Source organism: Ictalurus furcatus, chromosome 14 (genome assembly GCF_023375685.1).
Source record: "Ictalurus furcatus strain D&B chromosome 14, Billie_1.0, whole genome shotgun sequence".
NCBI lineage: Eukaryota > Metazoa > Chordata > Actinopteri > Siluriformes > Ictaluridae > Ictalurus > Ictalurus furcatus.
This window is the reverse complement of record NC_071268.1, coordinates 8,927,746-8,946,730: the sequence shown is the minus strand read 5'-3', so window position 1 is coordinate 8,946,730 and position 18,985 is coordinate 8,927,746. Positions and strand designations below refer to the sequence as shown.

Sequence of the window (18,985 nt, the reverse complement as noted above, 5' to 3'; positions counted from 1 at the left end):
AGTGTTTTTTTAGTTCAGACGAGAAACCCTAATCGCGGTATGTACATAGATTATAATGCGTGGTAATGAAACGCAAATGAAATGAGGGACAAATGGGTGTGTTGTTCTGATTGACATTGGCAGTTAGCGAAGCATTTATTTTTCTTCGTAAGGTCTCTAAACACAAATACGTAATGCACGTAGGAACTTGAATAGTGGGCGGGGGATTTATTAAGAAACGTCAGACCACACGTGCAGTAGAATTGGTCCGAGTCAGGTCAAGCCAGCTGTTTGGATTTGTTGCCCTAATTTGCATCGAGGAAATCTCCATTCAAATGTCGCTGGTCACTGAATTCACGGCTCTGGGTTGTACATGTCCATCGCCTTTTGCTTTGTCGCTTGCTAGTGTGAACATGTGCGTTTAATCTCCCCTTGCTCTCTTGCTTATGTCGTAATCCGATCTCCTCTGAATGCGATGCAGGTTTACCCATCAGCCCATGCCGCAGGCTCCCATGATGCATGGCCTGGGGCAGGGCCACATGCAGGCGCAGGGCATGCACCCCAACATGCGCACCAGTCAGATGCTGGACCAACAGCAGCAGCAAGTGGTGCAGCAACAGCAGCAGCAGCAGCAGCAACAGCAGCAGCAGCAGTACTTGAGACAACAGGCCCTCCGGGTACATTTACTTTTACACCACATCCCAGACCTGTGTTTATAAAAAGAAAAAAAGAATACACTGCCTGGGGATTCACTGATGTAGTCAGTCAGTGTGTTTTGTCTTTTTACGATCTGTTAATATTATTGATATGCATAGATCTTCTACCAGTCTTACTTCTGTTGTCTCATAAAGGTGTTTAAAGGGAGAAAATACATATAAAGTTTTGAATAGCGGTCCACGATATAATTATATCATACAATTATATAAAAAATAAAAGTACAAATCACAGATCCTAAATGGTTTCTAGTATAACTGTGACAGAACAGATGTTCTCCTGTGAACAACCTGCAACCATGCAGGAATGAGAACATCTGGGGTTTTTTTTTTTTTGTTTCGTTTTGTTTTGTTTTTTTAATATAAATGTTTGATGTTACAGATGCTAACTGCAGTGTTTGTGACGGTAATGTGTCCCATGATTCATGTGAATGTGTGTGTGGATAGTGCCCTGTGATTGACTGGCATCTCATCCAGGACACTGTATTCCGTCCTCTCGCCAAAGATGAATGAAACGGTGATGTTATGCCTTTTGCTTTTGTACAACCCCAATTCCAAAAAAAAAAAAAAGTTGGGACGCTGTGTAAAATGTAAATAAAAACAGAATGCAGTGATCTCATAAACCCATATGTTATTCACAATAGAACATAGAAACCGTATCAAATGTTCAAACTGAGGAAAATGTACCTTTTTAAGGAAAAAATAAGGTGAATTTGAATTTCTTGGCCGCAACACGTCTCAAAAAAGTTGCTACGACTAAAGGCTGGAAATGTAAGTGTTACTAAAAAGAAACAGCTGGAGAAACATTTTGTAACTGATTAGGTAAATTGGGAACAGGTCAGTAAGATGATTGGGTATAAAAAGAGTATCTTAGAGAGGCAGAGTCTCTCAGAAGTAAAGATGGGATGGAATCTGGATGAAAGCATATGTTGCTCTAAAACCTGTATATACCTTTCAGCATTGGTGGTGCCTTTCCAAAATTGCAAGCTGTCCATTCCATAGGTACTAATGCACCCCATACCATCAGAGATTCAGGATTTTGAACTGAGCGCTGATAAAAAGCCGGATGGTTCCTCTCCTCTTTAGTCCTCTTTAGTTTAGAGGACACGGCGTCCATGGTTTCCAAAAAGAATGTCAAATTTCAGTTCGTCTGACCACAGAACAGTTTTCCACTTTGCCTCGGTCCATTTTAAATGAGCTTTGGCCCAGAGAAGACGGCGGCGTTTCTGGATCACGTTCACACATGGCTTCTTCTTTACATGATAGAGCTTTAACCAGTGTTTGTGGATGGCACGGTGAACTGTGTTCACAGACACTGAGTTCTGGAGGTGTTTGAGCCCATGCAGTGATTTCCATTACAGAATCAGGCCTGTTTTTAATGCAGTGCCTCCTGAGAACCCGAAGATCACGGGCATGCAATATTGATTTTCACCCTTGTCCCTTGCGCAGAGAGATTTCTCCAGGTTCTCTGATTCTTTTGATATTATGTACTGTAGATGATTAGATATTCAGTCTTCACAATGTTACGTTGAGGAACATTATTCTGAAATTGTTCCACAAATTGTAGACGCAGTTTTTCGCAGATTGGTGAACCTCTGCCCATCTTTACTTCTAAAAGACTCTGCCTCTCTAAGATACTCTTTTTATACCCAATCATGTCACTGACCTGTTGCCAATTCACCTCAAGCTGTTTCTTTTCAGTAACACTTACTTTTCCAGCCTTTTGTTGGCCCCCCGTCCCAACTTTTTGGAGATGTGTTGCGTCCATCAAATTCAAAATTACCTTATTTTCCCTAAAATGGTACATTTTCCTCAGTTTAAACATTTGATATGATTATGTTCTATTGTAAATAACATATGGGTTTATGAGATTTTGAAAATCATTGCATTCTGTTTTTCTTTACATTTTACACAGCGTCCCAGCTTATTTGGAATCGGAGTTGTAATTAATCATTCAAAGCATTTTAGTGAAAAGAATCGTTTTAGCTATAAGAAGCTAATTCATGACCGTAGTTTGGTCACAACCGTTGTTGTAAGCTTTAAAGGAGACCTATTATGGCCCTTTTTACAAGATGTAATATGTCTCAGGTGTCCCCAAAACGTGTCTGTGGAGTGTCAGCTTAAAATACCCCGCGGATCATTTATTACACCATGCTGTAAATGCTCCTTTGTGGGTGTGTCTATAAGGCTCTGATGCCGGGAGTACTTGAAGACTCTCATGTTCATTCGTACAGCCAACAACAGAACACTTACAAAGCTTATGAAGCTGAGACATTCTTATCACTTTAGCAGCTCCAGCATGGAGAACACGGTGCACTGTGCGCAGATCACTCAGGGGAGGAGCTATGCTAATAGAGCAGAGTCCGTCACCAGTCGTGGGCGGGGCCTGTTCTAATGTGACGTCACATTGGAGAGAAAACGAAACCAACTCACGTTTATGATTTATGGGGTTTTTTTTGTTTTGTTTTGAAAAAGGAGTGGGTGGATTTTTACCATTGTAGGGTCGTTGTGTACAAACACTGCTGGCACACATTTATGTTCAAACACCATGTAAAAGTGAATTTTACAGTATAGGTCCCCTTTAAGAAATCAGATTATCAAATTAGAGATGAGATCGACCGATAAACGAGTGCTGGATCTATCGGTTATTAGCAAAAATCCACAGCGATAGTTTTCCCGGCTGCGTCCGTAGAAGGGTCCTCTGTCGTTATACGGCACGAGAGCGGCCTCTAGAGGCGAAATAAAAAACGGACAAATTTTGTTGTGGTGTTTTTGATTCATTTTGGACGTCTCCATTTTTTTTCTATTTGTCGTTTGGAGTGTTACTTTTGGGTTCAGTTTTGATGTGTATCTTTTATTTATGTTAATATTTATTAATAGTTAATATATAATCAGTATTTCTATATTTATTTCATTTTTAAAAAGTACAATACATTTTCATGGTATAGTCAGTACCGTTTATTTTTGTAATAAAGTTCAGCAATATTTCACTTTTGAGTGTTATAATTATCAGTTTTAAAATCAGTTGATTCATCTGCAGGTACTGACCAACATATTTATCGCTATCGGTATAATCCACTATCGGTCGACCTCCATCAGAGATCGCGTCAATATTGGCTGAGCCCGTAAAGCCCGTAAATAAATCGCTCGCTCTCTCTATATAGATATAGACCCTTTTGAACTTAGACTCTTGTGTTTTTGTCGCCTCCACAGCAACAAGCTCAGCAGCAGGTACAGCAGCAGCAACAGCAGGTGCAGCAGCAGCAGGTCCCCTCTCAGCAGGTGCAGCAGTCACAGCAGGTCCAGCAGCAGCAGGTCCAGCAGCAGCAGCAGCAGGTGGGCACGGCGCAGCCTCCCGGCCAGCCCCAGAGTCAGGCCCTGGGCATGCAGCCGCTTCCTCCACAGCAGCCCATGGTGAGCAGCCGTTTAGCAGCGATTCAGCTTGTCTAATGACAGAGGAACTGACTATGACTGGAGATATATCAGTGTTATAATGATAATCAAAATGACCGTGTGTGTGTGTTTCAGTTCCCTCGACAGGGGCAGGGCATGCAGCAGACGCAACAGCAACAACAGACCGCCGCTTTGGTCAGACAACTCCAACAGCAGCTGTCAAGTAAGTCCACGAATACAGGGTTGTCATGCCAACCATGAAACCACTGATGAAGTTATTTAGTAATATTTTCATAACCACTGTTTGTTTGTTTGTTTGTTTATTTATTTAGACTGGCATTGTTAGACTTTTATGGTTAGTCACAGTGTACGTTAGGACAGTTTACTCACCGTTGATTCTTTTCAAAATACAGAGTTTCTTACAGTCTACCGTTCTACAGTTCATTCATTTGTTTCTTTTTTTTTTATTTTTTAAACCTAATACAGTTCCTCAGTCCAGCGGTTCTCATTCCGTGACGATAATATATCACAACCCTAATCCCTGTGGACTCGCTCTAAATCATACTACATCAAAACCTCCTTTTCTCCACAAAGACTGCACCACCGCACTGAAAACCCTTTGGCTGTGTGATCCGCTAACGTCGTTAACACGTTAGTATTAGATACTGGTTTCACTCTGCTCGAGCTAGCGGTCCCTCCTGCAGTTTGTGTCATTTTATCATACACAATGGGTACCTAACGCACAGAAGGACCCGAACTAAACCAAACTACTGTGTATTTTTGGCCTAGTCGTTTTGCTTAGCATGTCATCCTTCCTCACAGCCACACTCTTTCAGCGTAAGAAATTTTATGGAACGGTCCTTCTCACAAGAAAGAACAATAATTACGGGATTTAATCTTTTTGTTTTGATTTTGGTCATACGCTGTGTACGCAGACATTTTTTTTGTATTAGAAAACACCCCTATGGCAGACTCGTTTGAGACGGACTGCAAAAAAAAAACAAAAAAAACAAATTTACTCAGATTTACCAAGGGTGCCTGTATTCCTAATATACAACTACTTTATATGACTAGATTAGGGGGTGGGTCAGTGGTTAAAGGCTCTGGGTTACTGATCAGAAGGTCAGGAGTTCAAGCCCCAGCACTGTCAAGCTGCCACTGTTGGGCCCTTGAGCGAGGCCCTTAACGCTCAACTGCTCAGTTGTATAAATGAGATTAAATGTTAAGTCGCTCTGGATAACAGCGTCTGCCAAATAGCGTAAATGTAAACGTAGATTAAATGTAAGGAATTTGTAAGCTGAGAAGACTAGCCCGAGTTGACGAGTAGGAATTTCAAGTTGAGGGGGTGTTTTCTTTGGCTTTTACTGGGAATTACAAGTCGCAGCATAAAACTCGTAACTAGGAAAAAAACAAAAACGCCCCCTGAACTCGGAAAGTTTCCTGAAACAGACATCAAATCTGATATTAAATCTCAGTGGAGCAGACAAGACATAGATCGATAGATAGATAGATTTTACGCCGGACGTTTTCTCCTTTCTTATTTCTAGTGGAGACGATGCTAATCTCGCTAACAAATAAGGAACGCTTATAGCTACGGGGGTTAGCAGTGTGCAAACCGCATACCTAAATCGTTACCCAGGTGACCGTACGTACTTGGAACCAAAAACAGTAGTATCTTGAAGCCAAATCGGATCCTTTCTCGTAGTTTTGCATCACACAAACGTCAGGCTCCGGCAGGAAGCGCTGCCCAAATCATAACGGTAGATTTATACATGACTGGATGTTAATAGATCTGAAATACTGGTTATTCTGCTCTTTCATGAGGTTGCTCACAGCATCAGAAGTAAACAAAGAAGCACTTTTTTTTTTCTTCTTCTTTTTTTTTTTTAACCTGTAGAAGTATTTGCTTTCGATCAATCGACATACACATATTTGCTTGTTAAATCTATAACATTAACCACACGGTTCAATTCAGAGGAAAATATACATCACTGATCAGTTAGATGGCTAGCTAACAAAGTTTTCTAACAAAACTTTTAACATGTTTTTCCCCCCCATTTTGTAGCTTGAGGTAAAAAAATGACGTGATTCCGAGTTCAGACTTCCCACTTCCAAGTTAAGTCGATCGCAATAATAAATGTAATAATGTTGATAATGTTGGGTTATAATTTCCACCGAACTCCATCGAGCCATCGGTTTAGCCAGTCGTAGCACAGGAGGCGGGGTCTGTCAGAAAATGAGAGGTGGGGGAGGGAGTATTTCTATATATTTCTATGAGGAAATATGTTTATTGGTCATCGTTGGTGCTTCTGCACTGCCTTTGTTTTTAATTAATACATAAAATGCATTCGGTCATGTTTTAATCAAATACGTTTCCCCACACAGGCACACAGCCAGGACAGAACACCAACTCGTATTACCCCAAGTACGAGTGAGTCCTGCGTGGCCCTTCTGACACGGACCGGACGATTCCGGAGTCTTCGAGAGCCGGGAGGCCCTCGGACACGAGAGACTGATTCCCGGCCGATCCGATATCTGACCACAGTGCTGTTTCTAGGAATAAAACCTCTTTCAGATTTTGTGTAATTCCACGACGGTCTGAGGTATGAGGCTGTGAACTGGTGATCATGAAGCGCAAGGAAGGACTTTATGTAAAAAAAAAAAAAAAAAAACCAACACACACAACACAACACAAAAAAAAACACGAAATGATGAGAGTAATGCAGTGTTTTTTATTTTATTTTACTTTGTACAATTTTTCAGTTTCGTGTATTCTCATTAAAAAAAAAAAGTCGTGTCAATTTTTAGATCTTGTCCCAGACTCTGAAAAGTGGATTTATCACAAACTAATATAAATAATAATAATAAGGCATCATGACTGAATTCACACACACCCCACACACCTCTCCACCAACACACTGTAGTACAACAATCATTATAATACACGTTTATCCAGAAAATAGATCGATAGATGGATAGATTTCACGCCGGACGTTTGCTCCTTTCTTATCTCTAGTGGAGACGATGCTAATCTCGCTAACAAATAAGGAACGCTTATAGCTACGGGGGTTAGCAGTGTGCAAACCGCATACCTAAATCGTTACCCAGGTGACCGTACGTACTTGGAACCAAAAACAGTAGTATCTTGAAGCCAAATCGGATTCTTTCTCGTAGTTTTGCATCACACAAACGTCAGGCTCCGGCAGGAAGCGCTGCCCAAATCATAACGGTAGATTTATACATGACTGGATGTTAATAGATCTGAAATACTGGTTATTCTGCTCTTTTATGAGGTAGGAGTCTGCTTGATGGTAAACTGACCAGTAGCTAGAAACAATCCTTGCTTACCAGTAGGATTTGGGCAATATGGCGATTATATTTAAAGACGTTTCGATGCGTACGACGATGTATAGGTTTGCTATCGAAGTGCCAGTGAAACGGTAATGATGCGTTTTAAAACCAACGTCGTGGAAATTTCATGGACTTTCACACTGAAAAGCTGGAGGAAAAGATCTGTAACGTCTTACAAGTTTAAAGATCAAACAATCTGACGTGACGCGTCCAAGCAAAGTTTCTAATCGTTATTAAGATTCTTACGGTTTGTAACATGAACATGTTTGTACAGGTTTCCTCAGGGTTCTCCGGTTTCCTCCCACCTCCCAGAAACATCCGGTAGATGGAGCGGTGACTCTAAATTAGCCCGAGATGTGAATGCGTGTGAGAACGGTGTGCATTTAGACGTTCCGGTAGAAAAGCGAAGCAAGCGTTCGACGCGGAACACGTCTTGGCTGATCGACTACGTTTAGGGAAAATGGTGTGTGCTGAACTATCAGTACGTTTAGGACTCTCAGTAGTCATCACATTTGATTGCATGTGCACTGCAATTGTTTACCAGCAGATACGCTTTCCTCCAGTCCACCTCTAGTGCTCAGTTTATTTTCAGGTTTTTAAACTTTTACAATACAATTCTTTTCCTCAAAATACACGGCGAGACATTCGAATCTTTCCTTTACTTAGACCTTGGGTTGTTGTGTTTTTTTTTTTTTGGTCATTTTTCTGCTTTTTGGTTCGGTTTGCTCCTCTCAATACGATTGTAAAGCACGCCAGTGTCTGGACCTAGCGCTCTTCCTTCGTAAGGACAGTGTTTTCCTTCATACTTGGACAGGAAGTCGAGTGCGTTATCCCAGCTCCTCTCGTCGGACCTGACCCCCAGCCTGGACAGGATTTTATCTGCTACGACAGGCACGGCGGGCTGCAGGAGAATGCCGTAGATCCTGAGACACTCCATAGACACATGCAGTATGGTGTCATGCCAGAGTTTATCCTCGGGGTCAGTGCGGTCGAGCTTCCATGGCGCGTGTCGCTGGACGAAGCTGTTGGTCAGACGTACGCACGCACTGATGGCTTCCAGTGCTTTATACATGCGCAGCTGGTCAAAGTTCTGCTTCACCGAAGCGGGAAGCCCTGAAACGGCCTCCACCAGTTTGTAATCCTCCGACACGGCTCTTCCGCCGGACTCTTTTGGAAAGGAGGCGCTGCAGAACGGAGGATAAACCTGCTCCGGGTTGAGTGAGGGTGCGGCGCAGCGGTTGAGAAGACCGCCGAGAGAATCGGCCAGCTCGCTGTTGCACAACTTCACCACCTTGTCGTCGTCGTAGTCGCAGTCAATATCTGGGACCCCTTGCCTGAGTAGAAAATACCTCAGCCCGTCCACCGTGAACCTTTCCGAGCTCTCGAGCGGATCTACTACGTTTCCGAGACTCTTGGACATCTTCTTTCCCTGCACCGTCCAATGGGAGTGCACGTATATGGCCTGAGGGAGGGGCAGTTCCGCAGCCATAAGAAACGCTGGCCAGTATATGGCGTGGAACTTCAAAATATCTTTGCCTACGACGTGATGGACGACGTTCCACCACTGCGAGTATTTCTCTGGATAACCCGCAACAGTCAGGTAGTTCACCAGAGCGTCCAGCCACACGTAGATCGTTTGTTCAGGATCTCCAGGAACCGGGATGCCCCACTGCAGACGGCTTCTCTGACGCGACACTGATAAATCGGGTAGCTCGGTCTCCAACCACTGAAGGACAAGATGGTAAAACTTCTCCGGCTGAATGGCTTTGGGGTTTGACCTTAACCACTCCTGAAGACTGGTTCGGAAATCGGAGAGGCGGAACAGGTAGTTGTGCTCCTTCATCCACTCCACCTGTAGGGTGATACAAAAGCTTTTAGACAAGAAGCTCAACTTGGAGTGAATAGAAGTTTATTTTTATTCTCCTTTTTGTCTCAAAACAGCTTTACAGAGAACTCCTGGTGAGTAAGCCAGGGCTGATGGTGAGAAGGAAAACGGGCCGAGCATGGAGCTAAGAAGGAAGAAACCTCGGTAGGAATCAAGACTCACCTTTAGAAGGCGGTTATTTTAGTACACAAGACTGTCTTCGAATTAGTGTATATGGCATACATTTTTAGCGAGAAACGTGTATATACACACAGTATACGCGTAACTTTAACTGTAGCTATAACACCAATCTACAAGTTTGTCAGAAGTCAGGTTTCCACCCAAGTGCAAAAATATTTGCCAAAGTAGGCCATGGAAACAGCAACTAGACTTGCAGAAAGATATGGCAGATAGATAGACATCTATCTATACCTTGACTGACAGACAGATATCTACACTTGGGGTGTCCAATCTTATCCACGTAAAGCCAGTGTGGGTGTAGGATTCATTCCAATCAAGCAGGAGCCATGCCTGATTCCACCTGTTTAATCAGTTGCTCTTGGGCTTTCAATAGATTCAGGTGTGGCTTCTGTTTGGTTAGAATGAAAAGCTGCACCCACACCGGCCCTTTCCGGATAAGAATGGAAACCCCTGCTCTATACTGTGATTGACCGATAGATGGACGGATCTATACCATGATTGACTGATGGATGGACAGATGGATCTATACCATGAAGGACGGATGGATGGATGGACTGATGGATCTATACCATGAAGGACGGATGGATGGATGGACAGATGGATCTATACCATGGATGGACGGATGGATGGACACCATGAAGGACGGATGGATGGACGGACGGACGGACAGATCTACACCATGAAGGACGGACGGACGGACAGATCTATACCATGAAGGACGGATGGATGGACGGACGGACGGACAGATCTATACCATGAAGGACGGATGGATGGACGGACGGATCTATACCATGAAGGACGGATGGATGGACGGACGGATCTATACCATGAAGGACGGATGGATGGACGGACGGATCTATACCATGAAGGACGGATGGATGGACGGACGGATCTATACCATGAAGGACGGACGGATGGACGGACGGATCTATACCATGAAGGACGGACGGATGAATGATTGGATTGATGGATGGATTTACTTACTTTACTGAGCCACAAAGAGAATATTATTTTCATATCCTGAATATTTTTCCTTCAACTTTAGCAGTTAAAGTCTGTACGTATGTGAAATATTGCAAGAACTTGTTTTTGACAGGAAAATACTGCAGTTATGCTTAAACTTTGTGTCGGGTGGGATCATTTATCAGCTCCAGTGACCAGCGCTCAGAGTGCAGGGTCAGTCCGTGAACTTAACATTAACTTCTCTCCACTCAAGCGGTGGATGCAGGTTTGGAAGTTTGAAAACAGTTGCGTAGTCACGTTTAATTGCAGTGAACAGTGCTATTATGAGCATCATTACTACACCGTAACAGTGCTATTCGGCCCCTATAAACATCTGCTGCGCTGTATGTGGCCGGATCGCTCGTTTTAAACTGACAGACTGCAGCCAGGACCTTTTATTTATAGTCCAAATATTATTATCTGAAACAACTTCTCTTGATAAGGGCCTTGGGCAAGTTCACTGAGGGACCTCACCGGCCAATATTAATATTAAATAACCGTACATCAGATAAAACCTGGAAAGTTTGCAATATACATGATATGATTCTTGGAAATGTGACGAATACAAGCGTTTGTATCGGAGAAAACAGGAAGCGAAATCATTACGTAAAGCATTTCGGGGAAAACCGTTTAGTTCTCGAGCAAATAAAAACATTTGTAACATTTCAGAGCTTGCGTTACATGCGTAAAGTGCATGGAAGCCTAGCTATAATTAACGTAGTAAGTCCCAGATTTCCAGCTGCTCGACGCAGGATACACACCTTCCACTGTACGATCTCATGTCAGCGGTTTCTATCTCTCCCGACAGACAAAAACTAGCTCGGTGTTGTCCAGGCCTTCTCCTGAGCCTCCGTGCTCTGACACACATTTGCGCTTCATGAACGAATGAAAGGGAGTGGATTCATTTCCTTGAGAATGGTGGAAGGAGGGAAAGTATTAATTCTAGCTTCAAAATAAAACGTTCTTTGCTCCTAGGGAGCAGCGTAGCTTTGACAGCAGAGATTTGCTTCTACTGAAATTCGCTCAACGATTTCAGTTCCTCATGACGGTCGGAAACTCCGGCATGTCAGATTCCATATTGCAGAACTCTTCATGATTCTGTATGATTATAAACTTTTGTCCCCCCCCCAAAAAAAAAAAAGAGATGGAGATACATAGTGGAAATGAACACTTTTTAACGTTTAACGTAGCTTATATTACATGTTTGTTTGTTTTTTTCCCACCAGGTATAATTTAAGAATGCCTTTAGGGGCGGCTGTGGATCAGGTAGTAGAGCGGGTTGTCCACTAATCGTAGGGTTGGCGGTTTGATTCCCGGCCCACGTGACTCCACATGCCGAAGTGTCATTGGGTGAGACCCTGAACCCCAAGTTGCTCCTGATGGCAAGTTAGTGTGTGTGTGTGTGTGTGTGTGTGTGTGAACGGGTGAATGAGAACCAGTGTAAAGCGCTTTGGATAAAAGCGCTATATAAGTGCGCCCTTTTGCCTTTGACAAAAAGAAGAACGTATTGAAATCATTCTCACACACACACGGTCACCAAACTTATTAATAAAATTAATAAAAAGACCGGAAGTGTTGCGGACCGACCGAGAAGCGGTGGACGTTCGTGGACGAAGACGCGACCAACGTGGTCCGACATGTCCGACATTACGATTTTTCACTACAACCGCGTGCTGTTTTTATAACACACAATACTTCCATCCATCACAAGCAGCACTCGGTTCATTATATCCTTTAGTGTTTATTTTTCCGTCACAGATATTTGGTACGGTTGATCATTTTCGATAGAAAAATTGCATTATCCCATGTGGAAGTCTGATATTGACGGGGGTTTTTTTTTCGACATTGATTTATCAACTGTTTAAGAGTGAATCATGAGCGATTCACCTGAGGATCGATTCTTTTCTATTTAATCTGTATGTACAATTAATAACGCCATGAGTCAAATAACTTGCATGAATTAATACACAGACTCGCTGTGCCTTTTTTATTTATTTATTTCTTTCTTTTAAACGAGGGTGTGTTTGTGGTACGTTATGTGATTGTCCATGCCTGAACACACAGTGTAACATCATGGAGAGCGTGTTAAAGACCTGATGCATTGTGTCGGGTGTGTTACGGCAGAAAAAAGAATCGCAGGAAACAGGAAGTAGTAAATGCGGTTGTAAGAAGCATGAAGTAGCAGATTTGGGAAAATGCTGAGCAGTGATGTATTAACACTGGCATTACATATTCATTTACACTGCCTGCTTCATCTTCTTCTTGGAGCTTCTGCACTTGCGTGTCAGTTTATTTAAGTTATTCTGTATGGTCCCACTTCTACACGTTAAAGATTACACTTCCCAGAAACGGTTTATTCCCAGGACTCTCCCTTACTTCAGTCAATCATCCCGGGTCTGTTTCCTAAGAAATCATGTGGTGCGCAATCATGTAATCATGTGGTGCGTCTCGATCAGCTTCATAAGAGGTAAGGACCCTGGTTCGCTACACATTTACATGGACGACAATAATCCACTCTTAATCCGATTAAGACAATACTGTGATTAAGAAACTACCATGTAAACAGCAATTTTTACTTACCTTAATCTAATTAAGGTCATAATCGTAGTAAGCAGTAATCGAATTAAGACAGGTGGAGTACTGCTGTTTTAGTCGCATTATGGACGTGTAGTAGTGACATGTAAACACCTTAATCACATTATGAACGTCGTGTGGGAGTTTTCACCGCATTTTGCGACAGGACGCGATCACACACGGCAGTTTTACGGTTAATGAGAGTTCGGCTGCGTCCCAAATCGCATACTTTCCTACTATAGGCCTGTAGTGGGAAAAAATACATGCATCTCGGCTACTATATAGACGGTAACTACGCGATTTGGGACACACCCACCGCTTCAAGCAGTCGTCTATTTGCACGTACAGCACGACAAATAATTAACCGCACTTAAAGCGTTCGTAAAAAAAATAAATAAAAACACCCAAAACCGTATACGGTCCCATAACGAAGACGAACTGTATGTCGATACGTGAAATTCTGGAGGGACGTCGGACGGCGTGGCGCGGTGACGTAATGACGCGGGCTGTTAATCTAATTATGTTCTATAACATGTAAAACGGGAACATGACAGCAGTATTCTAAAAGCGACTCGTGTAAACACCTTAATCACAATATTATCTTACTCAGAATAAGGTCAACAATTAGATTACCGCTGTCCGTGTAAACGTAGTCACTGATGACTCGATTTCCGGTACTCACGTTGTAAAACGTCCCCGCTTGCATTCATCAACTACAGGAAGGACCGAGGTCGTCTTGTGTCATAGAAATTTGTTAGCGTAATCACACGAGTGTCTGGCATGGTACTTCAAGCAGGATCGTAGATTAACTAGCGGATTTTTTTTTTTTTTTTCGAAATCATTAAAGTCGTTAGACTCAAACAAACCGTGTGTACGTCAAATAAAGATAAAAATCGCTAACGTAAGTGATCCATCGAGAGCCACAACAGCGATAACAAGCTACTTGCAGTTGTAGATGAAGTTGGCTGAGAGTTCGTCCTCCGTTTATTTATTATTTTTTCCAAGCGGAGAGGCTTCAGAAAACACGGTCATTCAGGCAAGTAAGGGAACACGGTGGCCATCGATGCTCCCTGGTATTTGCGAGATTTTTTTTAGGGAGCGGACGTTCCAGTGCGCTGGAAAGATTCTGCGATCGCGACAGAGCTTAAAATGGCCGACTCCCTGATCACCGCCCTGACTGCTGAACTAGGAAGCTGATTGAGACGCACCCATAAACCTTGTCCTGTCCTGTCCTGTCCATGTCCCAAGACTCTTATTCACGATAGATTCATTCTGAACGTGCTTTGGCATAAAAGTTCTCACCTTTTTCTACATGACTGTATTTACTAGAATAATTTCTTATCGACGTGGCGTTGTTTTCGGTACCTTATGTCCGCTCTCGGTGGAGATTTTGATCTCTCTGCCCGTGGAGTCTGTGCTCTCGGTCACTTGGCCGGGTGCGAGAAAGCTCTCGTCTGGTGTGGAGTACCAGCCTTCATAAGTGCCTTTATAGATGAAGCCTTTATCCAGCAGCTTGGCCCAGAAATGTTCCACCGCCCGTCTGTGTCTGTCCTCCGTCGTCCGCACAAAGTCGGTGTATGCGATATTACAGCTCCGGAACACGTCGCGAAACCTGCCTGACACCTCGGTGCAGAAAAGCAGCGGCTCTTTACCGGCGGCGCTGGCCGCCTGCTGGATCTTCAGCCCGTGCTCGTCGGTACCTGGGAAAAATCAGAAGCATAAAATACAACAATCTGGCGAAATTTCACCTGACATGACGGTCACTGATTAGCTGCGTGAATCTACAGTCTGGGCTAGAATGAGATCGCCCGAGCGTCGTGTATTTTTTTTTTTCACTCGGCGCCACAAAAATCCCAAAACAATCTGACGCAGATGCTGACAATGAAACCTTACACTCACACTGATATCTTTATATCATTTAAAGACAGGAGCTTCTAAATCCCTGGCTTCTTTTACGACTGGATCTTGTATCACTGTACTCAGTGATTTTATCGCTGCAAGTCGAAGTACTACAAAGTCGCCAGTAGGCGTTCCTACGACTGGTCGCCATAGTAACGTTTATCAGCAGGTGGCGCAACTAGCAAACAGTTTTCTTGCTGCTAAAATGAAACATTCTGGAGGGAGAGTGTCCGTATATAATATTCAGGAGAGTGTATATACACAGCATAGCCTACAAGATGAAGGAGAAGCGGGTTGTGTGTGTGTGTGCTGTTTGCCGCTGACTGTCCGAGTCCACGAAGCAATTCTGACGCAGGCAGCATGGCGGATCATGTGCACTCTTCCGTCTTCACTCCCACTGTTGGTCACTGCACCGAGTCGACCCGAATTTGCACAACGTTAAAATTTTGTCATCTTTGTCGCGTCACTGGACACGCCCACATCCAGTCTCTGGTCGCTTTCTTGCTGTGAGTCAGTGTGTCTGTGTGTGTGTGTATGTGTGGGTGAGAACGTAGCTTAAGAAACAAAATGGGGATACTCGGTAGTAGAACTGATTTATTCTTAACAACACGTACGGATTTCACAAACGCATAAAGTGATGAGGCTCCACGGTCCCTGGTTCGATCTTGAGCTCGGGTTACTCTTTGTGACCGGGTCTATATGGGTTTCCTCAGGGTGCTATAGTTTCCTCCCACAACATGCCAGTAGGTGGACTGTCGACTCTAAATTACCCAAGTTATGAAAGCATACACACTGGTGTCTCATGCAGGGTGTATTGAATTTCAAACCCAATGTTCCCGGGATGGTCTCCGGATCCACCACAACCCTGACCAGGATAAAGCTCATGTGATCATGACACTGTAATGTAATAAAGACACCGATCAGTATTCCTCACGAGATGGATTTCACCTTTAAAGATTTCTGCAAACGGCAGACAGTGAGAGAGTGCATGAAAGTGTGTGTGTGAGAGAGAGAGAGAAAGTGTGAGTGTGTGTGAGTGAGAGAGTGTGCGAGAGAGAGAAAGTGTGTGAGTGAGAGAGTGTGCGAGAGAGAGAAAGTGTGTGTGTGTGCGGGAGAGAGAAAGTGTGTGAGTGTGTGTGAGTGAGTGAGAGAGTGTGCGAGAGAGAGAGAAAGTTGTGTGAGTGAGAGTGTGAGAGAGAGAAAGTGTGTGTGAGTGAGAGAGTGTGAGAGAGAGAAAGTGTGTGAGTGAGAGAGAGAAAGTGTGTGTGAGTGAGAGAGTGTGCGAGAGAGAAAGTGTGTGTGTGAGTGAGAGAGTGTGTGAGAGAGTGTGTGAGAGAGAAAGTGTGCAAGAGTGTGAGAGTGTGTGTGAAAGTATGAGAGTGTGTGAAAGTGTGAGAGAGAGTCTGTGTGAAAGTGTGTGTACGCGAGAGTGTGTGTGAGTGTGAGCGAGACAGAGTGAAAGGGAGTGAGAGAGAGAGAGCGAGAGAGAAAGTGAAAGTGTGAGAGCGAGTGCGTGTGAGAGAGAGAGGTTCCACCTGAGCTGAAACAGTACCTGTAGCAAACCTGGAGTTAACCCCCTGTAGGAGTTGGTATCGGTGTAAACAGTCGGCTGTCACGGCGGAATAAACGTGTCCGATGTGAGGCGCCGCGTTCACGTAGAAGATCGGTGTGGTGATATAATATGACCTCCGCGACTCTCCTGTGCGCGTGCATCGCAAAACCAGGTGTGTGTGCAGCCTCTTTGCCGGAAGTGATGGATAAAAATAGGTTTGTTCTCCGCGCGAGCCGTATTTTAACACCTGTAACAAAAGTCTTCCCTTGCTTTGGAGGACTGAACTTTGAAAGCTCATTGTGAAAGTGAGAGGCACTCGATTCAGTGTACTTCCGGGCGGCGAATGTTTCTCTCCACACGTACACAGAAAAAAAGAGAACAAACCCCGCCTCCTGCGCTGTGATTGGCTAGTTGTATACTCACAAGCTGCTAATTGGTCAGTAAGTATGAAGGGAAAGAGGTTCAATACTAAGAGTCCGATAATAAAAGCCTGACTGAGTTCGTTAACTTTGTTGTTGTTCATTTATTTTTACTGACATTCTTAGGGAAGTATTATAAAAACGTAAATACATTTTAAAACATAAAACATAAATACAAATATTTGTAATATTTTTTTACATCCACATGAGTGAAATTTGACCCCTGAATAAAAACTTAAAGGAGGCAGGATGGTGCAGTGAGTAGTGTTGGCCAAATACAATGAGTTTCTGTACTTGTTTGTCCCCCATGTCCATGTGGGTTTCCTCAGGGTTCTCCGGTTTCCTCCCTCCTCCCTAAAACACCCCAATAATTATCCAATTATCGACTATTCCAAATTGTCCCAAAGTTAAAAAAAAAAAAAAAGGTGTGTGTGTGCAGTGTCCTGTACCTGGAGGAACCCCCCACAGAGAGAGTGTGTGTGTGCATGTGTGAGAGAGAGAGAGTGTGTGTGTGTGTGTGTGTGTGTGTGTGTGTGTGTGTGTGTGAGAGAGAGAGAGAGAGAGAGAGTGTGTGTGTGAGAGAGAGAGTGCGTGGGTGTGAGAGAGAGAGTGTGTGAGAAACTGTGAGAGAGAAAGAGAGAGTGTTTATGTGTGTGTGTGTGTGTGTGTGTTTGAAAGAGAGTGTGTGTGTGTAAGAGAGTGTGAAAGTGTGTGTGAGAGAGAGAGTGTGAGAGTGTGAAAGTGTGTCCTGTACCCGGAGGAACCCCCCCACAGCACAGCACGGGGAGAACATGCAGACGCCACGCACACAGAGCAGCAGCAGGAATCGAACCCACAACCCTGACGGTGTGAGGCGAAAGTGCTTATTTACTTATTTATGGTACTGAAAAGGTTCATTTCACTCATTCGTTTTCATTTTTTCCCTCATGTCCTCATGCCATATTTGGTTCTGTTAATATGATTTGTTTTTGAACTTACAGATAGGGTTTTTCTTGTATTCTCCACTGACCATCAAATCTAGCCCGTTGGTAAGGCGCTGTTGACTGCTCTGTGGTTATAGCATCACTTAGCCATCAAGAGCAGCACATGCAAATGTTCAGTATTGTAAGGGTGAGCAAGGGGCTACAGAATAGCTGTGGTAATTGTGATTCATACTGCACCAGTGATTTGAATCTTTTGATTCCAGTCACCAGTAAGATTCGTGCAGTGACGCTTTCTGTAAGTTAGATCATTACATCAGTAGGTGGCGCCAGTGAGTGTCCTTTTTTGATAAGTCATTGTTTGATTAACTAAATAGATGCACGTTTGCCTCACACCTCCAGGGTCGGGGGTGCGAGTCCCGCCGCAGCCCTGTGTGTACGGAGTTTTCATGTTCTCCCCGTGCTGTGGGGGTTTCCTCCAGGTACTCCGGTTTCCTCCCCCAGTCCAAAGACATGCATGGTAAACTGATTGACGTGTACAAAGTGTCCATATTGTATGAATGGGTGTGTGAATGTGTATGTGATTGTGCCCTGCAATGGATTGGCACCCTGTCCAGGGTGTACCCCGCCTTGTGCCCCAAGTTCCCTGGGATAGGCTCCAGGTTCCCCGTGACCCTGAATGATAAGCGGTATAGAAGATGGATGGATGGATGTCCAATTCACAAAGAGATGGTCTGGTGAATTTATTTTCAGAAAAGACATTTCAAACAGTGCAGGCTAGTTTTGAGAGAGTGGTCACCAATAACTGGTCTCTCTCTCTAGAGTTAGGGTGTTGTAAGTGATCTGTAACTGGTCTCTCTATAGTCAGGGTGTTGTAAGTGATCTGTAACTGATCTCTCTATAGTCAGGGTGTTGTAAGTGATCTGTAACTGGTCTCTCTCTCTATAGTCAGGCTGTTGTAAGTGATCTGTAACTGGTCTCTCTCTCTCTATAGTCAGGGTGTTGTAAGTGATCTGTAACTGGTCTCTCTATATAGTCGGGGTGTTGTAAGTGATCTGTAACTGGTCTCTCTATATAGTCAGGGTGTTGTAAGTGATCTGTAACTGGTCTCTCTATAT

At 43.7% G+C, this 18,985-nt stretch overlaps 2 protein-coding genes across 4 annotated transcripts in view; one reads left to right on the top strand and one right to left on the bottom strand.

Moving 5' to 3' along the window:
- med12 (mediator complex subunit 12) overlaps positions 1-6,892 on the top strand; it is a 49,824-nt gene extending 42,932 nt beyond the window's left edge. For all 3 annotated transcript variants that reach the window (XM_053641432.1, XM_053641431.1, XM_053641429.1), the window contains exons 41-44: positions 461-656; positions 3,906-4,106; positions 4,221-4,308; positions 6,471-6,892. In XM_053641432.1, the coding sequence (XP_053497407.1) occupies positions 461-656; positions 3,906-4,106; positions 4,221-4,308; positions 6,471-6,520 (535 nt within the window). In that variant the 3' untranslated portion in view covers positions 6,521-6,892. The remainder of the gene's footprint in view (positions 1-460; positions 657-3,905; positions 4,107-4,220; positions 4,309-6,470) is intronic.
- mars2 (methionyl-tRNA synthetase 2, mitochondrial) lies at positions 6,742-17,489 on the bottom strand. The gene is made up of 3 exons (XM_053641437.1): positions 16,529-17,489; positions 14,443-14,777; positions 6,742-9,288 (listed from the first exon to the last, which is right to left on the bottom strand). Exons 1-3 carry the CDS (start codon positions 17,049-17,051, stop codon positions 8,134-8,136), a joined length of 2,013 nt encoding a protein of 670 aa, XP_053497412.1. The 5' UTR covers positions 17,052-17,489; the 3' UTR covers positions 6,742-8,133.
- Between the last annotated feature and the right edge of the window lie 1,496 nt (positions 17,490-18,985).